Source organism: Coturnix japonica, chromosome 3 (assembly GCF_054131305.1).
Source record: "Coturnix japonica strain WE chromosome 3, WE-NBRP24, whole genome shotgun sequence".
NCBI lineage: Eukaryota > Metazoa > Chordata > Aves > Galliformes > Phasianidae > Coturnix > Coturnix japonica.
Genome location: NC_140665.1, coordinates 39,398,509 through 39,418,574, shown reverse-complemented (window position 1 = coordinate 39,418,574; position 20,066 = coordinate 39,398,509). Strand labels below are relative to the sequence as shown.

The 20,066-nt window shown below is 39.3% G+C and overlaps 2 protein-coding genes across 7 annotated transcripts in view; one reads left to right on the top strand and one right to left on the bottom strand.

Moving 5' to 3' along the window:
- Window positions 1-5,766: 5,766 nt before the first annotated feature.
- ARV1 (ARV1 fatty acid homeostasis modulator) lies at window positions 5,767-10,965 on the bottom strand. The gene is made up of 5 exons (XM_015857949.2): window positions 10,822-10,965; window positions 9,939-10,058; window positions 9,278-9,431; window positions 8,451-8,675; window positions 5,767-7,999 (listed from the first exon to the last, which is right to left on the bottom strand). The coding sequence occupies exons 1-5, from the start codon at window positions 10,918-10,920 to the stop codon at window positions 7,893-7,895; spliced, it is 705 nt and encodes a 234-aa protein (XP_015713435.2). The 5' UTR covers window positions 10,921-10,965; the 3' UTR covers window positions 5,767-7,892.
- Window positions 10,966-11,135: 170 nt separating this feature from the next.
- Window positions 11,136-20,066, top strand: part of TTC13 (tetratricopeptide repeat domain 13) — a 32,164-nt gene continuing 23,233 nt past the window's right edge. For 5 of the 6 annotated variants that reach the window (XR_014943930.1, XR_014943931.1, XR_014943932.1 and 2 more), the window contains exons 1-5: window positions 11,136-11,368; window positions 12,998-13,092; window positions 15,011-15,086; window positions 16,808-16,878; window positions 18,787-18,852. Coding sequence is in view for 3 of the 6 variants with exons in the window: in XM_015857926.3 (XP_015713412.2) it covers window positions 11,143-11,368; window positions 12,998-13,092; window positions 15,011-15,086; window positions 16,808-16,878; window positions 18,787-18,852 (534 nt within the window). In the remaining 3 variants the exon portion in view is untranslated. The remainder of the gene's footprint in view (window positions 11,369-12,997; window positions 13,093-15,010; window positions 15,087-16,807; window positions 16,879-18,786; window positions 18,853-20,066) is intronic. The other variant, XM_015857927.3, reaches the window with a different exon arrangement.

Genomic DNA, 20,066 nt, shown 5'->3' with positions numbered 1-20,066 from the left:
CACACAAAGGTGAATTTATAAGAAATGAGGCAAAGTTTTGAATAGGAAAAGCAAAAGCTTAAATAGGACCACGCATATAATCTGTGTTACTAACAACACAGCATGGGCTACTCATGTCATGGAGTAGAACTATTTTTGTGTTCTACATTCCACAAAGGGTAAATTACCTAAAGACTTAAACACTTGTTTGGTACAGGGGAAGGCCATTTTATCAGGATCAGCTGAAAAAAAAAATACATCATTAGGAAGGACATTTCTCATGGTACAAGATTAAAAAAACCCTGTTACCACTTGTTACCTTCTGAATACAAGACACCTACATTCTGAGTCCTGATATTTCTTCTTTCTTCTGTTTAATATGCACAAATGAAAGATAATCTTTGCTAATACCTTTGGATCACTCTTGCTCTTTTTGACTGATACTTGGTCACTTTGCTCAAACTGGAGAAGTATTTCTAGAAACACAATGTATCATACAATATAACCTACAGAGAGAAATGGAATAGCTAGCATTTACATAGTATTTTATTTATACCACTTTGTGTGCTTTATTTGACGAGGAAGAACAGAGAATGAACAGAGCTCCAGTGTATTTTGAGGTCAACCATTGCACTTGCACCAAGGATTAAAATCTAATGATAAATGAGCGTGGTAGAAACTTGTGGTAATCTCTGGGGTGGTAGGGGAAGGAAATCTCCCATCTGTTTTATGTATTTCGTTTATCTTGCCTCATGCCCTCTTCTGTAGGATTTGCTTAAGGTCTGAGTTTTCATATGTAAATAGGTTTGTCTCATCTTTCTGTGATCACACAATGCGACTTCTTTTCCCTGTGCCACTTATCGCTAGCCAGTCATTCACAAAGTCCTTTCTGTTTATGTGGCAAATGGTGAATTGTTCTACTGCATGAATATAACTTCTCATAGAGGATAAAAATCTTTTCTCTGCTGTTCAATGCAGGTGTGTAGACAAATACGTCAAACAGTATTAGAGAAGTCACGCATATCTCACTGTAGATGTTAATTTGTAAGAGAATCCGTTTAAAAGTGTGCTGGCTATAGAGACTTGTACTGCAATTCTTTTGCAAATCAAAAGGGAGTTTGTACAGATGCATTATTTATCCTGAAACAGAGATCCCAATTCACCATGTCCAATCCTTGCATTCCATACTAAAATAGATGCTCTAGTGCAGTGATCATATTTTTGTTTCAACTTAACTGTGTGTAACCCAATGTAAATATCTGGATTCCATAGTAGATTTTAAAAGAGTACAGACTACCTTATTTAAAGTCCTGCATACATGGCAGCTGTACAGCTGAGGAATCCAAGTGATAGATCTTAATGTTTCTGTCCTAGTAAAGCTGTTGCAGGAGGCTAGAGGAGACTTTAAAGAATGCAACTGGAAAATAAAAAGAGGAAGCTGCGTTAGTAAAAATCAAGCCACCATCTTCACAATGAATTCCTTGTGTAAAATCTTACATTTTCACGAAATCATGTTGTTTGAATAAATTGACATAGTTTAAAGGCTGAGAAACAACTGGTCATCAAAACGCCACTGCACACAACGAAATTTAACAGGTCTCCTAACTTAGGATAGACAGCTTAACTTGGGTCTCACAGGCAGGATCTCTGGCTGACAGTCGTAACAGCTGTCCAAAGTGACGGTCTGGCCTCACGGATAGAGGAAGGACCAGATCATTTCTGGGTTCCCTTTAGCCCTCATTCTGTGCAAACAGATCACTTCCCACCAATAGCAGCAGAGCCAGCTGCCTGCTCAGGACAAAGCTGCGCACTCAGGAACAGCTGTTGCGAGGAGTTGAGAGGAGCCAGCACTTTTCAGTCTAATGGCATGAAATTGCAGATGGCTATCTTCCACTCTGCCATTATAAAGAGGAAGGAGCTGTGCATGAGAACTTCCTGTTTTGCTGTCCTCCATCAGGACAGAACATAAAGGATTAAAAGCCTCTCTGAACTTAATATCAAAGAGCTCCTGCAGCTGAACTAGATTAACATCACCATGCTGGCATTTGTATTTAATGAAAGCAGATAGGTAACAATGAGGGAAGGCAGAAATGATCTGTATACATTTTTTGATGCTGTTTTATCAAGAAGTTGTTTTTAATCTGTTTACACTTGCTGAACAAATACTTCATTTATCAGCATTGTCTTATTTTTCAGCTGAGACCCTTGGTATTGAAAGAGCTCATCAGCATTATGCTCAAAATGATGTATATACTTATACCTGAAAAGTCCAAGCCATTTTTCCTGATTCTGGTACACGTCATTTATTTATACAGTCGATGTTCTCTTCTTCCTAGGTAGTTATTATAGCATTACTGTTGGCTTTTGATTTCTGTTGATTAAAAGAATGCTGTGGTCCTATTGAGAGAAAAAGATGCTATCTACCTCTGCTGTAGCCAAGACAGGGCGCATCAATGGCTTTGAAGGTTAGAACCAAACCTTATACTAGAAGCAAACTGAGAGACTAAAGAAAGGATCAAAGTTCAACAGTGATGCATGTCTGACAGCATCAGATGGGCTACAGGCGTCCATGGCAGGAAATGGCTATAAATGGCTATAAAACCTTTATGGATGCTTACAAGCAGAGTGAATTAATGGTTATAAGAAAAGGATGTAAGATGAGTAGAAGTGTTGCTGTATCAACATTTTGCTTTCTTCTTTCAATGTATACAATGCTACCAGATTAATTAAAAAAAACAATAATAATAATAGTAATATTTTATTTTCAAAAAACAATTTTTATGCAAGACATACCTGTCCTTTCCACCTCAAAGAATCAAGCTGCCAAGTAAATGTTCCTTTCAGATAGCTGGAAGTAAGATCAGTTAATGTGTTAGCTCCCAACCCTTTGATTTTACTGAATTTCAGATTTATTTTGGCACACACAGGTACAAAAACTTTCTTATAAAGGATTAATGATTTGTAGTATATACCCCTAAAAGTCTGCAAACATGTACACTATTCAACTGTTGGTCAGCAAGGCTCAGAATTAAGGCCCCCTTTAACATAACAAAGGAGAATTCTTTGAACGTGTCAACTTTGATATTCGCATTCTATAGCTCCTGGCATGTCTGTTTCAATATCTGACATTCATGGTGTTGACTGACTCCCAGAAACCTGCAGCTGTGAGGACTGAAAGCTTTTCATCTTTTTAAGCAGACAACAACAAATTAATCCTTCCCCAAATCCTGTGATGATGGAGGTGAAATCATTTGACGGAGATACATACATACATAAAGCAACACAAGGTCACAGCTGTAGTCAGTCTCATATTCATTATAAGCATTCAGACTTTAATTCATATCCCTACTCCTCTGCTCACATGCATAGATGTGGCATGCATTGCTGTGCATCTTGTGGACAAATCTTTTCCCTAAAAATGTATTCAAAATTAGTTAGTTAAGAGATGATAAGAAAATATGGGGGTCATATGGACTTACAGCCAGCACATATAAAAACTATATGAGTTCACACTCTTACATTATGTAAAGGAATTGAAACTAGTTATACACAGAAATTATATATATATATATATATAATTAAGTCTATAATCCTCATGAAAAGCAATTAAAATATAACTGGCAGTATTTGCTAGGTAGGATTTGCTTTGTATTCCTGCTGTCTATTCATACAATGTTCAAAAGAGCTTTACATATACAGGAGACCATATTTACAGAAAAGATTTTACAGAACTCTTCAATTTCAGGTCTTCTTTCCAGCCACCTCCATAATACAGTAAGCATTACCGGAAAGACTCAGAAGGTCAGAACAGCATTATAAATGAGGAGAGGATAATGAAATCTTGTTATATACTCCTTCCTGCAAATTCTAACTGGGGCAACCTCAGCTTCAAATTAATTCAGTGACAAAATTCCTATTGACTTTCAGCGTTGAAGTCACAGGGAAATGGTTTTAAGTTGAAAGAGGGAAGATTTAGGTTGGATGTTAGGGGGAAGTTCTTCACTAGGAGAGTGGTTAGGCCCTGGAACAGGCTGCCCAGGGAGGTTGTGGATGCCCCGTCCTTGGAGGTGTTCAAGGCCAGGTTGGACGGGGCCCTGGGCAACCTGATCTAGTAAATGTGTATGTTTGGTGGCCCTGCCAGGCAGGGGGGTTGGAACTACATGATCCTTGAGGTCCCTTCCAACCCGGGTCATTCTGTGATTCTGTGATACTAAAGTAAATTGCATTTCCTAGTTTTCCTGGTGAATCTGTGAATTAACTCTGTTACAAAGCAGGGAAACAATTAATTTGTGGGCTGATCACTGAGTTCATTTAATCATTTCTCCAAACTGAAAATGAGTAATAGTTTTATTTAGAAGGTTGGAGATATTACAGAATGAAAAATAATGAAAGATTATGTACTAACAGTGCTTTTATGTTCCTTCCAGTTTTGGAAACAACAGTGCTTTACTCTTAAACTCCAGATGGCACTGCAGCGCTTACTATTACTTCCTTGGGTGAGAACTGGATCGGGAAAATGCAAGTTCCTGAAAAAAAACAATAGCTTTCTTGTTTTAACAGAAATCAGCTGCTAATAGTTTTCCAGTGCAGATGGATATCTTACTTTCAGTTTTATGAATACTGGGATAACAAACGGCAGCTTGTGCGCTGGAGATAGGGCTGGTTGTGTAAGACAGGACTCACTTGTCTATGCTTGAATGAGGTCACAAGGGTAGTAGCCTACTCTTCACCAGTGAGACCTAAGGCAACACTTATTGCTGTGAACAAGAAGGGCTGTGCAACAGCGCTGATTCTCCATTCATTCCAGAGTTTCTGAAAAATCCTTGGAAATATTGAGGAGTATGATGTTTGTTTGCTTAATCACATACTCATACTGTTTTATACTCCATCCATAATAGCTCAGTCTTCTCTTGCATTAACATTTCTTAAGATTAAACCCAACCCTCCTTTTTTTCTAAATGATCTTCTCAATTCTGCCTGCCATCTACATCCTTTTAACTATTTAACTTTTACTCCAGTTCTCTACTGTCGTATAATTTCTAAATACTTGACCTATGGACTCAGTTAAAGTTCACAGCATAATCACTAAACGTTGGCACAACCCAGGTCTAAAGAACATCATTGTTTGTTTTGTACACTTCATCTGACAATTCTGGACTTGTTTCCTTCTCCTGTAGGCCACAATAAGCTACTGGGCTCTGAGCAAAACAATTCATTTCTCTAATACATTTTCTAGCACAGATGACTATTTCATTACAAAAATAAATGAAAGGAAGATGAGATCAAAAGACAGAAAAGAATAAATGTGAGAGGGACATGACTGTTTTAAGCAGACAGGACCTTAAAATAGTCTAGGTTTTCTCTGAAGCACCATATGGGACCCTTTCCCAAATGCATAAAAAACACAGTCCTCAACACACACTGTCATTGGTCAACACACACGAGGGGGAAAGAATCCTCACGTTCCTACTAGATTCACGGAGTATTAGTGCACTTGTCACATTAGCTCTAGTACATTAGTAGCCGTAAAATCACACAAGGCATGCCCTGCATGACTAAATAATGATGCCTCTGAAAGACCAAAAGCACGTACAACACCTACTTTTGTCCACAGCTGTGCAGCAATTAATTTTTCCTTCTTCCTCAAACTTGCATAAGAATGATGGTGGCTCCTGAGAGCATTGCAGAGTGCAAAGCTGAGACATTATCAGCCTGTGTGACAGAAGATAGAAGCACTTTGGAAGTGTTCACTTCCATTTTAGGTCTACTAAATAAAACTCAGAAAGCGTCCCAAAATAAGTTATTTTTTAATTCTGAATAAACTTAAGAAGATTGTTCCCTTCTAATTTATATACATTTTATTTATATATTTTGCTTCTGAACTGGTAATATTTACATTACATGTAATATCTTTTCCTTGTATGTACAGAAAGCTGGAAAATATTGCATGAGTGTTACAATAACAAATAGGGTTTGACTCAGTGGACACCAGCATTTTCCTAGTGCATATTCTTGTTGCCTTCTCTGCTGCAGCAGAACCATATCCCCCCTTTCGCTATGGGCAGAAGGTGAAGGAAGAAAATGAAAGCAGGCCAAACTTGTATCCATGAAGCTTTTATAAAATATTTCCTGCACTTTCCCATTGCACCTTCTCAAACTGCAGCATGTGTTGCAGTGATGTGTCTGCCAGTGTAGGAAGACAAGCTCTTCAAAGCACCATCAGCAATGTACTGTTTTTAAAAAGGTCATGGGGGAGGAGTACCTCTCCAAATCTAATTATGCAAAGCATGTTCTAGATACCACGTTGCCAAAGTTGCTACAGCAAGGTGGATCCCTCATACACCCTCACAACTATGTGCTTACTGGAACAGTTTTGGTGTTGACTTGTTTTGTGCATTTAAATGGGGTTGCACTTTATTTTTCAGGGCTTGGGTGATTTTTTTGTTTGTTTTTTATCTTTCTCTGGCCATATCACAAGCTCAGAAAGGTGCCTATTTTAACAAGTGGTACATACGTGGTGTTGGCTTCTGATCTATTGAAAAACAATTAGCAATCCTTTGTTTTTCTAACAGAGTAACTTAACACTCGCGTAGTTGCAAGAGTTTTAATGTCTGATGTCTTCTGTGATCGTAATCTAGACCTACCCTAAACCTGTTTGTAATTAACTTGGAAGATGTTGCAAAATTTTAACTAATGCATTTTGCAAAAGGTAGATAGGAGACTGTACCTGAGAAAAATGAAGAAGCTAAATAGTACCTGTAGACAGTACAGCCTTCTAAATCTGTAGTGGGAAAATTAAACACTGACTGAAGCACAATGAAAACAGGTCTGTAGAAGAGTAGGTCAGTGTCCTAACTACTGCCTTGAGAAAATCAATTCTGCCAGCTCCTTCCTTGGTGGGCCATCAATCCCTCTCCTCGTCTGTAAAGGAAAAAAAGTGAAGAACTTTCTGAAGTGTCTCCTTGTTAAAAGCTCATTGCTGAGTCGACTTACATTTCACTTTTTATAAAATCACATCCAATTCTAAGCCAGTTACAACTGTACTTCTTAGAGATTACTCTAGATTTCATTATTCTGGAGCATTTATAATAAACAATCCAAAGAATGGAACTTATTTTTTCCATTCTACTTTCAATCTGTAATATTTGCCTTTTCTATTAAAAAAATCTGTTTGCACATGTTCATTTTTCTCTGAAATCTGCTTTTGTAAAAATATCAATTTTGGCTCTTACATTTTTTCCACTAATTCTTTTCCTTCCTTCTAAGGGAACAATTTATCCCCCTCTTTCTGCCAAAATGCAGTGATTGCTAACAGCGCTGACATTTTTCTAGCATACCTTCTTTATTTCAGTCACTTACACAGCCAGATTTATAAAGCTATTAGGATAGTGAAAATGTTCATATTTTTTATAGAAAAATAAGCTAAGGCGGAAGTTTCATTGCTCATCACGTTCAAAAGCCAAACTTCCAAGTTCTTCTCACTTTAGCTCATCCTCAAACTGTCTACTAAAATTTTTATTACTGATCATCTTCATTATCACTATAAAAACAGTGTCTTCAGAGCCTGCTGGCACAGATCTTGCTTAGACAAGGGGAGCAGAGGTGCAGGCTAATCTCTTCTCTCTGGAGACAGCAACAGGACCTGAGGGAGCAGCATGGAACTGTGTGGTTCTTCAACAGAGGGTAAGTCAAGCACTGCAAGTCTCTCCAGGGCAGTGGTAATGGCCCCAGACTGCCAGAATTCAAGAAGCATTTGGACAGCACTCTCAGACATAAGGTTTGAATTTTGGGTAGTGCTGTGTGGAGCCAGGAATTGGACTGCGGGCCCCTTCCAACTCAGGATATTCTATGACCCTCTTCATTTGAAAATCATCATCATCCTGTTCATATTTCCTTAGGTCTGAGCTGATATTTCAAACATCCCATCCCATTTTCTGGACCAAACAGACCACACCATTTTCCAAAATGAATCCAAAGAAAATAGCCAACCAAGGGAACATTCGGTTCAAGTTCAACGTAACTGCAAAAGAAAACAAAAAACAAGTCCATGGATTTCCATCTAAGATCACAGAAACAATGTGAGAATTCATACTAATCTGTATGCCTATGAAATCAAACAGATCTGTTAACACCTGCTTCCCAAAGCCATGCATAAAATTAACACAAGACATTCATCTTCCAGACACACAAATAATTCTATTCTGTGTTTTGATGATCCACACTGAAGTCTCTCAAACTACAACTGATGGATCCGATGGCTTTAATAAAGCATATAGAAAGAAATGATGGTAAGTTGTTTTTTCTTTTCATTCACTTTATATGAAATATAAATACCATCATGTTAGGCTAGAGCTTTTTCAATCACACATCTCATATTGATTAAAACATGTAACAGTAGAAATGACTGATCTAGCAGCTGCATTTTCTCACACATTCTATACAAATAATACAGTAACAAAGCAAGAACGTACCTCTAATTGCCTGAGAGTTTGATATCAAAACAAATACTTTTATAAACACAAGGCACAAAGGTGTGTAGTCATGTTCCCAAATAACAGCTGGAATTAGCAAAAGCTTTCCATAGCTGGACAACAGCAGTGCCTTGAGAAGTAAAATGAAGTCAGACTTTGTTTTTAGCATCTTGGGTCTCCTCCACCACAAGGCAATAAAGATGCCAACCAAAAATGAAGTTTGTTCTAAGAGACAATAAGAGAAATTGAAAAGAGAAAATGAAGCACCAAAATCAAGTAATTTTTGATACCTTATAGTGAAATGGCACATCTCAAATGCACCGGGGCTACTGCTATTTAAAAGATACATGCAAACACGAACATGATTTGCATCTCCTATTTCTAATTGTCTGTGAGCCAGTAGAACAGAGTCATCAGTGCATTTCCCTTCTGAAAAGGTCACCAGCAACGAACTCCTTCATGCAACATAAGGAGGAATACTAAGGGAAAAATATAATGGATGTATTCTTGCAATCTTCTCCCTGTATAACACTGGAACTTAAACAGACATCAGAGCACTCTTGTGACAGCAGTAATAACTGAATTACTACTAAAAAAAAATTTCCAACATTTTTGCTGACACATAATGAAAACCCACTATAGCAACATTAACAAATAAACAGTTACATTTTCAGTGTCTAAGGGAAATATTAATTTTTGTCTGCATGCTTGATTTAAAGAATATCACCTGGGGAAAAAAAAGAGAATAAAAGCCTTAACCAAAATAAAACAAAAACTCTCCCTGCCTCCAACATTTGATAGTTACATGAAATAATTATTGTTCTTACCTAAAGAAGCTATACCAAACATTCTATAGAAATCCCATTCCTTGGCGTATCTGATTAAGTCATCAGGATCCGTACTTTGGCTGGAATCCTGGAGTTGCAGCCACCTGAGATAAGCTTCACAGAGCAAACAAAATATGTAGAGCTTCCCATGAAACTGCAAAATGAAAGAATAACAAAAACATAAATTAAGCACCAATATTAAATAAGTATTTCAAATACACCCCTATATCTCTAAAGAAACAGCCTCAGGAGGATTTTATTATCTGTTTAGAAATACAAACAAATTATTCATTATGCATCACTAGTTTAGCAAATAATCTTTTAAACATCAATTAACAAGATAGGAAAATTAGAGGATATAGAAAACTGCATGGAAGAAAGTACATAACCGTAGTTCATAAGGCCTGTTTTCTACTTTATTTTTTTTAACTGAGAAAGCTGTTTCAATTAGGGATTTAAAAACAAAACCATGCTAATAGAACTGTCCTTTAAGACTTTGTGTCTTCTATTCACAACACTGGACCCTTAATCTGAGAACAAAACTTGCTAGTATCTGCAGAAGGGAATAGACTCCGAATTTCACACCTATTCCAACTAATGCATCAAACCCAAGTATTACCTTTAACCTAAAAATTCACACAGTAGGGGCATAGCAACTTACATTTATCTTTGTATTGAAAAGAATGTGTCTGTATGCTTGTGCTTTACATAAAATAGCATTAATCAAGATGATAACAGGATCATACTCAATGTATTTATCCACAGGTTTCTGGCACGATTTCTGAAAGTCACAAAACAACAAGAATTAGAAAGAAAAGAAAGCAAGAGTCATCATAGAATCATAGAATGGGCTGGGTTGAAAAGGACCATAACAACCATCTAGTTTCAACCCCCTGCTATGTGCAGGGTCGCCAACCACCAGACCAGGCTGCCCAGAGCCACATCCAGCCTGGCCTTGAATGCCTCCAGGGATGGGGCAGCCACGACCTCCCTGGGCAACCTGTTCCAGTGATTCACCACCGTCTGGGTGAAAAACTTCCTCCTAATATCTAACCTAAACCTCCTCTGTCTCAGTTTAAAACCATTCCCCATTGTCCTGTCACTATGCACCCTCATAAACCAGTGTTCCCCCACCTGTTTAAATGCTCCCTTCAAGTACTGGAAGACTGCAATGAGGTCTCCCCGGAGCCTTCTCTAAGCTAAACAAGCCCAATTCCCTCAACCTTCCCTCACAGGAGAGGTGTTCCAGCCCTTTGAATGACCCGTGTTGGAAGGGACCTCAAGGATCATGTAGTTCCAACCCCCCTGCCTGGCAGGGCCACCAAACATACACATTTACTAGACCAGGTTGCCCAGGGCCCCGTCCAACCTGGTCTTGAACACCTCCAAGGACGGGGCATCCACAACCTCCCTGGGCAGCCTGTTCCAGGGCCTAACCACTCTCCTAGTGAAGAACTTCCCCCTAACATCCAACCTAAATCTTCCCTCTTTTAACTTAAAACCATTTCCCCGTGTCCTGTGTTCCCCGCTCCCTCCCGACTCACACAGACGGCGATGCGGAGCACCCCGTGCCGGTAGTCGCGGTACAGCTCCCCCGCTTCCCTGCTGCACTCCACACAGCGATAAGCCCCACGCTCCGCCATGACACCAACAACACGGCTCACCTGCCGGCACTTCCATTCAGAGGCGGAAGAAGGAGCGCGGTGCATGCCGGGAGTTGATGTTTTCTCCCGCCCCTCGGCAGTGAGGGGGCTCGGCTGCAGGACTACATATCCCATGGGGCAGCGCGGTGACGCTCCGCTCCCCCCCATCTCCTCCCGCGGGGCGGTGCTCTTCTCCCTGGGCGCGGTGTAGGAGCGTTGCGCATGCGCCGCGCGAAGATGGCAGCTGCCGGCGGGCTGTGCTCTGAGAGGTGGTTGTGGGCGCCGCTGTTGGTGCTGGGCCTGGCCTTGGTGCGGGTGGCGGGGGCTCTGACCGAGCAGTACCCGACCCTGTCCCTGCTCAAACAGGAGCTGCACCGGCAGCGACAGGGCCTGGCGGGGGGCTGCGGCTCGGCGGGGGAGTGGGCAGAGCAGTACTCGGCTGAGTGCGGTGAGTCGGCAGGAGGCCGGCAGTCAGCGCGGGGCTCCGCTCGGCACTGCGGCCACGGGGGGATGTTGGGGCCTGCTGGGTCTGTGCTGCCTATATACACAGCATGGAGAAGAGGAGGCTCGGGGGAGACCTTATTGCTCTCTATAACTTCCTGAAGGGGGGTTGTAGTGAGCTGGGGGTTGGCCTCTTCTCTCGTGTAATCAGTGATAGAACTAGAGGGAATGGTTTTAAGCTGTGCCAGGGGAGATTCAGGCTGGACATTAGGAAGTATTACTTCTCAGAAGGGGTAGTCAGGCATTGGAATGCACTGCCCAGGGAGGTGGTGGAGACACCGACCATGGGAGTGTTCAAGAAACGTTTGGATGTTGTGTTGAGGAACGTGATTTAGCCGGGAAGTATTGGTAATGGTTGGACTAGATGATCTTCTAGGTCTTTTCCAACCTTGATAATTCTGTGATTCTGTGATACAGGGCCAAGAGTTCCATTACAGGAACTCCAGGTTAGGTAGCTAAAGCTTCTCGGCTGACCTCAGTTCGCTCACACTTCAGCACAGACCTGAAAAGACTTTCACCCGATGTTAAGATAAAATCAGCGTTAGGTACGAGTTAATAAATAGCAAAGCACTTTATGGCCTTTCTTAGTGAGGCACAGGTGACTGGCTCTGCTGGCGATGTGTGTGGAAGGTTAGGGTTTGGTTTGGTAGAGGATGCTTTTAAAGAGAGAGCTCAGAGTAACTGGGATCGATCTGTGGTGCTCTGCTTCCATCATCTCCTGCCTTTGCTTTTGGCATTTGCTGCTAGTCACATAGCTGGCAATTAAAAACCAGCACACTAACCCTCAGCTAGCAAGGAGTGGGCTGGTATGCTGGTACTTAAATCTTGCTGCTAAGCAAACAGCCAGTTTAAAAGTCCCATTAAGCTTTCAACCATTGCTTTAGTTCTCTTTTCCCAGAAGCCGAGAGCCTTGTCATCTCACAGTGTTTCTCTTGCAGCCACAAGATCTGGGCTACTTTCTTTGCTGTTTGTGCTTTACATTGTCAAGCAGACAGTGTTGTACAGCTGTGAGTTTACCTAACCCGCAGACAAAGACAGGGGCTGAAGGTTCCTTTCCCCCTATGCCTTGTAATAGGAAACAGTTGTGGAGGTTGTAAGCCACATCTGCATCTTTTCATTTTGACTTGAGAAGCAAGTTTGCTCAACGGGCCTGATGGATGGTTGCTAGTTGTCACTGACTTAGAACACCGATATGGTGCAACTCATGTATTAATGATGAAGCTGTGTATGACACCAGAAAGGAGAGTTCTGACTGATATTAAAGAATGAGGCAGAGCTGAAACCTCCCAGCAGCAGCTCTTTCTTTCTGGAAACTATCATTTCTAGGTTTGAATGGAATTGGAATGATGATTTGAGATTCAATTTCTTGGACCAGAGATCAGCATCACCATATCAAATGGGGATATGTCTCCTGTTTCCAGTTTCTTTCCCTTTTATTCCTTACCTGACTTTTCAAACTTTTTCCCCCCATCTATTTTTAGTCAGTAGCATAAACAGAAGTAGTGAACATAAGGAAAATGTGGTAGTGGAGCACGTCTGAATTCTTCAGGTATTAACTACCTCTCTTTTCCCCTAGATTCATCATTTTTACACTTCCAGGAATCAGACTGTGATTTAAGAAGCTCTTCGTCTTGTGAGTCTGTGCTTTCTCTCAACACAGAAAAAATTCTGGTATGCTATCAAGAATGTAATGTATAAATCAATTTTAAATAGACTGTTGAACTGACTTGAACTGCATGACTAGTTTGAATTAATCCAATAACTGTAAGTAGAATGTGTTAATCAATAGACGTATGTCCCCAAAAGCTCAAGTATGGACCTACTAAAGTTGGTCATTAAAGAATGGCTTCATAGTACTCCATCATGAGTCTCTAGGGCTCCCAGTGGTTTATATTAATTGAAGCTGGTCAGATCTGTCTAGTCTTGGAGTACCAGCAGTTCTTTCTAAGACAATGAAATGTATGTTAATTTGTTGTAAGTTTCCTAGTTTCAAAAAATATTTTTTGAGGGTAGTTTTTATTTGTTTGTTTTAAGAGATCAAGAATACAGAATCACACACAGAATCACAGAATGACCCGGGTTGGAAGGGACCTCAAGGATCATGTAGTTCCAACCCCCCTGCCTGGCAGGGCCACCAAACATACACCTTTACTAGATCAGGTTGCCCAGGGCCCCGTCCAACCTGGCCTTGAACACCTCCAAGGACGGGGCATCCACAACCTCCCTGGGCAGCCTGTTCCAGGGCCTAACCACTCTCCTAGTGAAGAACTTCCCCCTAACCCCCAACCTAAATCTTTCCTCTTTTAACTTAAAACCATTTCCCCTAGACCTGCTATTGTCAGCCCTTTCAAAGAGTTTACTCCCCTCCTGGGAGTAAGTTCCCTTCAGGTATTGAAAGGCTGCAATGAGGTCACCCCGCAATGCATTTAATTTGAAGCTGATGCAGTGATAAATTCTCAATCGCTTGTCAAAGGCAGAATGACTTGTAGTTTTTTGCACGTAGAGCTGCAGAATATCTAACTTGTGACTGTATTCAGAGTTTGTTGAAGTGTGTATCGCCTTCACATTCCGGGGAGTTAAAGACCAAAAATAACTTTCTGAAGCATGCTTTCTGGAAATTACCTTAGGACAAATGATGATGCAAAAGGATTGTTTTTGGAGGTTTGTGGTTTGTGAATACTTGTGCAATGTAGACTGGTATATCTGTTGAGCCTGGCTTATTCATCCGTTCTGCTTAATTACTTTTAATTAATGCGAGAAGGGCTATTCAATTCCATTGCACTGGGTAGAGTATTAATTCTCTCTGTTACATCTGAGCTCACACATCATCTCTTGTTTCAACAAAAACAGTTTTTAGAAAATGCTTTGCTGATCTTATGTACCCTACAAAATGTTGTTTAAAACTCAAAAGAGTTGGTCTAAGATTTCTTCTCATTGGGTGTACAGGGCAGGAAGTGTCCTTTTGATTTAGGATGGTTACTTTTGCACCCGTAGGTCATTGAAATACCTGTCATGGGTACAAGTAATTGGATTTCTTTTGAGTGAAGGAGCCAGAAAACAAAAAAGAGGGAGAAGGACAAAGTTCAGTCTTCTCAGAAATTGAGATGATAACATTCTCTGAAGTTTGAAGTGTTAGACTGTCTTCTGTGAAGCAGAAGATGCATAGGTGCAGTTTACATGGAGCAAAAGATGAGAACTGAACAGTGAGAGAAATTCATTTTTCCGTTCTTCTTAGAACAGTTTTGAAGGCTTTTATTAAATGATACTGAATTTTCTTAACATGTACTGCTCTGATAGTGGGACGTGTTAAACGTCTAAAACTTCATCTTGGTTGTGGTGCAGAAATTGCAGCCGCCACTGAAATGTGATAAGGGCCTTTCGTCTGAAACGTTTGGTTAGCCTTGTGTTAGAAAGGACAGCAGAATCTTGCTGAAGAACAGTTTTTCTCCCTACAGAAGACTGGGAGAGTATTTGTTTTCGTTCTTAGTCACAGTGGTCTTAACGTTTTGATTTAAAGCATTCTTTATTAAATTTCTGTTAAACTATTTACCATTGTTTGCTAAACACTACAAACCATGATGTTTTACAGAGTCAAGCAAAGTCGCTTGCAGAGCAGAAGAGATTTCCATTTGCTACTGATAATGACAACACAAATGAAGAACTAGGTAAGGTGTCTTACATGGTTTGTGCAGGTGAATTGCATGCTCATTGCTAGCACTGAATGTTTTGAAGCTAAGCTGACCATTCCTAGATGATATATTAATTTAAAATGGTCGTAAAAAGCCTGGAGAGTTTTCTTTGGTGTCTTCCCAAGAATCCCTCTTGTTTTGATCACTGGAATTCTTCACCGCATCTGCTTATGAAGTTGTTAAAAAATCATGATTAAATCCTATTACACAGTGTAAAATGTATTTTACTTCCCGTTTTCTGTCATTACTGGTGTCTAAAACTATTTGAGCATCCTGAAAAATTTATCAGTAGGATGTGGTTTCTGTCAAGCATAGATTCATACATTCTTTCCTTCAACACAGTAGCAGTTTTTGTCCTTTAGCAATCCTATGTTTGCTGATGTTATTTTCAAAGTGCACTTGCTGCAGAAGATGGAGGTATTTCAAATAAATCAATAAGGAATGCTTTTCTCAATAGCTTTGAGGAAGAAGTGACTTGCTCTGTTTCTCCAAGTGTGTAAAGTGTGTATCCTCATCAGAAGCAGAGATACTGTGAGAGAGCAAAGAGATTACTGAGAGTGTATTACAAGGAAGACAGCAGACTATCTTGTATAACATCAAGGGGTGACTTTACTCTTAATTTATCTAAGAAAGCAAGAATAATTAAGTAGATTTTTGTTAATCTTGCTTCTGCTTTCAAGGATTTACCCAGCAAAACTTGAGGGCTACATCTCTTTTTCATTTATCTGGCAAACCTGACTATACTCATAGAATCATTCAGGGTATACTGAACTTCCATCCAGCAGGAAAAAAATGATGTCTTTATTATCTGCTCTGTGGACTCTCGAGATTGTGCCAGAAGGACCCAATTTCTGTGTATGGCCTGTAGGCTGGCACCTACCTGCCCATTTATGTCAAGTTTGTCATAGCTTGAGGAGCCTGGGTCCTTCTAGAATCATGGAATCCTTAGAGTTGGAAGGGACCTTTAAAGGTCATCCAGTTCAACACCCCAGCAATGAATGGGGGCATACACAGCTCAGTCAGGTTGCCCAGGGCCTGATCCAGTCTCTCCTTGATGGCCTCCACAGAACATGTTTTTAAAAGTAGTTGTCTGTTTCTTTGTTGAATACTTGGATTCTGCTCTAAAGGAAGGATGCAAGAACTTTAAACCTTTCATATCTTAAAATGGGTAAAGATTGTGCTTTTCAATCTCAGCATAAAAACAACAGAATTGCTTCAGTTTTTCTATATAATTCTTGTGAAGGAAAAAATTGTGAGCTAGTAAAGTTGAGCAAAATGTGCAAATGAGTAAAATCAAATGTTTTCTAATGGAGGTGTCAAAAAAGCTCACAACTTGAGGGGTCATCTAGGGCCATCAATGGGAATCGTGGTGTCTTTTCTATGGCCAAGTACTTCAGAAGCTAACGTGAACTCTTTCCTGTATAGCTTGTAAAAAGGAGAGGTATAAAGCAAACACAGAACTCCAAAACAACTCTGATGAATGTAGTCCAAATTGAATAATTAACAAATGGCAGGTAATGGTTAAAGAAAACAATTTTTAATGATGGTTTAGAAAACCCTTGGCTGTCTACCTCTTCGGTGCAATATAAGAACTAATACATCTCACAGTTTGGATGTATTTAATATATTTTAAAAACAACTGTTTTTTGATGTTTATCTTCTTTATACAATGTTTATCACTTGTATCTTCTTTTTAGCAATCGCTTACGTGTTGATTGGCAACGGCTTGTATGATGAAGCCATACGACAGTTTTCAACAATGCTGCAGGTAAGCTTTCTTTTTGAACTCCTTAAGTATATATAACTACAACTTATGGCTTTTACCACAACAGGTGTAGAATTAAAGTTCTTAAAGTGAGAGCAATTGCTCTGTTATTTGTTTCTTGTTTGTTTGTTTGTTTTTGGTTTGTTTGGGTTTTTTTTGCATCCAAAAAGAAACAGGCTTTTAAAGTGAGGCGGTTCAGTGTCTCTTTGGGGGGTTATTTTTCTCACCTGTAGGAATACTGTTTTTATGACTTTTTGAAGAAAGGGCACCTTCAGAAACTGACACGTGCAAAATTGAAGTTCCTTTAGTTTCTGTCTTAGGACGTTGACAGCGATCTTTTTAATTTCTGTGTGTGTGAATGTGTGTGGGAGTAGGTGGGCTGCAGTTGTTACTAGTAACATAAGGAGAAAACTAAATGAGATCATTTATTGCTAGTGTCAAATATCCTGTTATGTTCTCAGTGATATTCTGAATCTTCTATGAGTCTAAGTAGCCACGTAAGAAAACAAACAAATAACAAAAGCCCAACACCTAAAGCTGATTTTGAACTGCTGTATTTGCATGGCTAAGAACCTGTGGCTACTAGAAGCATGTGCCTGGTTTTTGTTCTAAACTGATGGTAGTGCACAAATAGTATTGTGTATTTCAATTCAAATCACATATGGCTCATGCTTAAATTGAGCAGAAGTGTAGCAATTCAACAAAGTAATTGTAGGAAGCTTATTAGAGGACAAAAAAGGTTTGGAGCAGTTTTTTGTTTTTCTCAGATATATAGAGGTCTGTCATTGGTTTGTTTCTGATATAAGGAATGATTTTATTTACTTATATTTCTAATGACAAATTGTGCTTCTAAAATCCTGGAATTATAGAGCACCTCCTACTTTATAATTCTGATGAGTAAGAATGAAAAGAGTCAAGATAAGCAAGATACAGTAACTCTAGAAAGTTGCTATGAAAAATGTATGTATTATAGAGTAGATTTGTAAGGCACACGTTTTGGTTGAAGTCATGGATTGGATGCCTCAGAGAATGTAAACTGGTTGCTCTTGTCTTCCATAATTTTAAACATAAAGCAAGTATTAGAATTCTTAACAGAACGAAACAGTCATGTTTAGTCACTGTATTAAAAGTAGAAAAGTTGCCTGAAGCTGACACTGGCAGTTGTACACTTGGAATCAGCTGAAGTCTGGCAAACTGTCAGCACTGGTTGTATCACTTATCTGTTGTTTAGTCAATGAAGTAATTTGCTCCCTGGCAGTTGTCCCAGGTAAATGAGACCAGGTCTATTCTGCAGACTGCTGTAGCATGGCTGTGTACCTGTTTGTGGTTATGGTAGGTGATTCCTGACTGACTTTTAGGGAAAAAATGGCAGTATAGGTGTAATTGTGCCCAGAAAGCCTTCTTGCAATTGTTGTTCTTCATATTTGAATGGGAAACCATGATTGGATTAAATATTATTGGACAAGATTTTTCCCTGCTAGAATCTAGTAGAATCTAAACTCATTTATTTTTGTGTTATAAAACTAAATCGTAAATGCGACTAGAAGAAAGGAATATGAAAGTATGTATCTCTTCTATATCTTGTTATCGAGTGCTTTTGCTATAAACTGATGTAAAAAAAAAACTCTGTAAAAAGCATTATTTCTCATGTGAAATCTCTTCTTTTTCATCAGATTAATTGAGATGTTTAGCTTGTTTTTCTGACAAATAAATTCCTCAATATTTCCAGTAAATTAAATAGGAAGTTGTGAGCGCATAAAGGTACAGGTTGTAATACAATCAACTTAGTATCTTTGCCTGGCAACGGTGATTGTTTATTGCTTACTGGTTAATGTTTACAGGAGTTAAACGTACTCTGAAGAGAAATGCTTATTTTTTAACTGATTGTTGTGCTTGTTTTCAATCTAACAGGAAGAACCAGAGCTGGTTAGTGCAATTTATGGACGAGGGATAGCATATGGAAAAAAAGGACTCCATGTAAGTAAATAATTATTTAAAGTAAGATTTAATGAATTATTTGAATCTGATCTATAAGAAGGCCTGTTGGAGGAGGAGGAGCTAGTTTGATAGGTACGTACTGAATTGTTTTGTGCTGACTTGCTGTAGTGGTGCTGAAGTGTTCCACCTCCTTCTCTTGGTTAGTACTCTGTAACATAGTGATCTCTTCTCATAGAATCCTTGATTCTATGGGCTGTACTACTTGGCCCATGGGTATGTTGCCTTTGCTTTATTTCCACACTTATACAACATATGAAGCAAGAGTGCCAAAGGAGAATATAGATCTGGTTGTGAGTGGTGAGTAGTAAGGCTGAAGGCTGGAAGCTACATCCACTGGGAGGCATTAACTAAAAAGGTAACAGGCAAAATCTTCTAAGAGGTAGTTCTTTGAACTCCAACTGAATTTAGTTTCGTATCTTGTCAGTATTTAGAAATGAAGATGTTTTACTGCAATGTGGAACGATCATCAGCTCTTGCAGTCCAGGAGGCTTTATATTGCTTCTTGGTTGCCACGCTTCATGAAATCTGTATTTCTTTTAATTTGTTCAGAAAGATTTGAAATAAAATTATTTAGAGCTGCTCAAAAATGTCTTGAGCAAAAGTAAGTTTTAAATTAACTTGAGTTTCTGTAGCCTATTAATTTGTGATTGAGTAGTTTCTGGATGTTCTAGAGGGAGGAAGAGTTGAATAAGTTCTTGGAAGTTAATTCATGCAGGATCTTTAATTCTTTTCAGTTGCTGGTGGGATATCTCTCAGTTCTGCATTTTTTTAACCCTGCTGTGGTTTGCTGAGTTATATTGGATGTTTAGACAGTTTCCCTTTATAAAAGATGGCTTCTCTGAACAATACTGTTGAGTTACAAGAAGGTGTTAATTAGCACCTTGGAATCTTCTTTGCCTTAAAATGTGAATGAAATTCAGAACTTGCTATATAACCTTTATTTATTAATTTATTGTGTAGGTGAAGTAACATCTCCCATCCTACAGTCTACTGAGGGAAATATAAAAACTTAGACTAGATATTGACCATCAATCTATTTGCTGGAACTCCTACCATTAAGTTATCAATGGTACTCATGAAAATACTGTTGTGATTTCATGTGAGAGCTTGATCCACCTTTCCTCCCAAGAAGGATAACTATGCACCTGTAAACACCAAGTTGATTCAGTTACATAAATAAACTACTAGAAGGG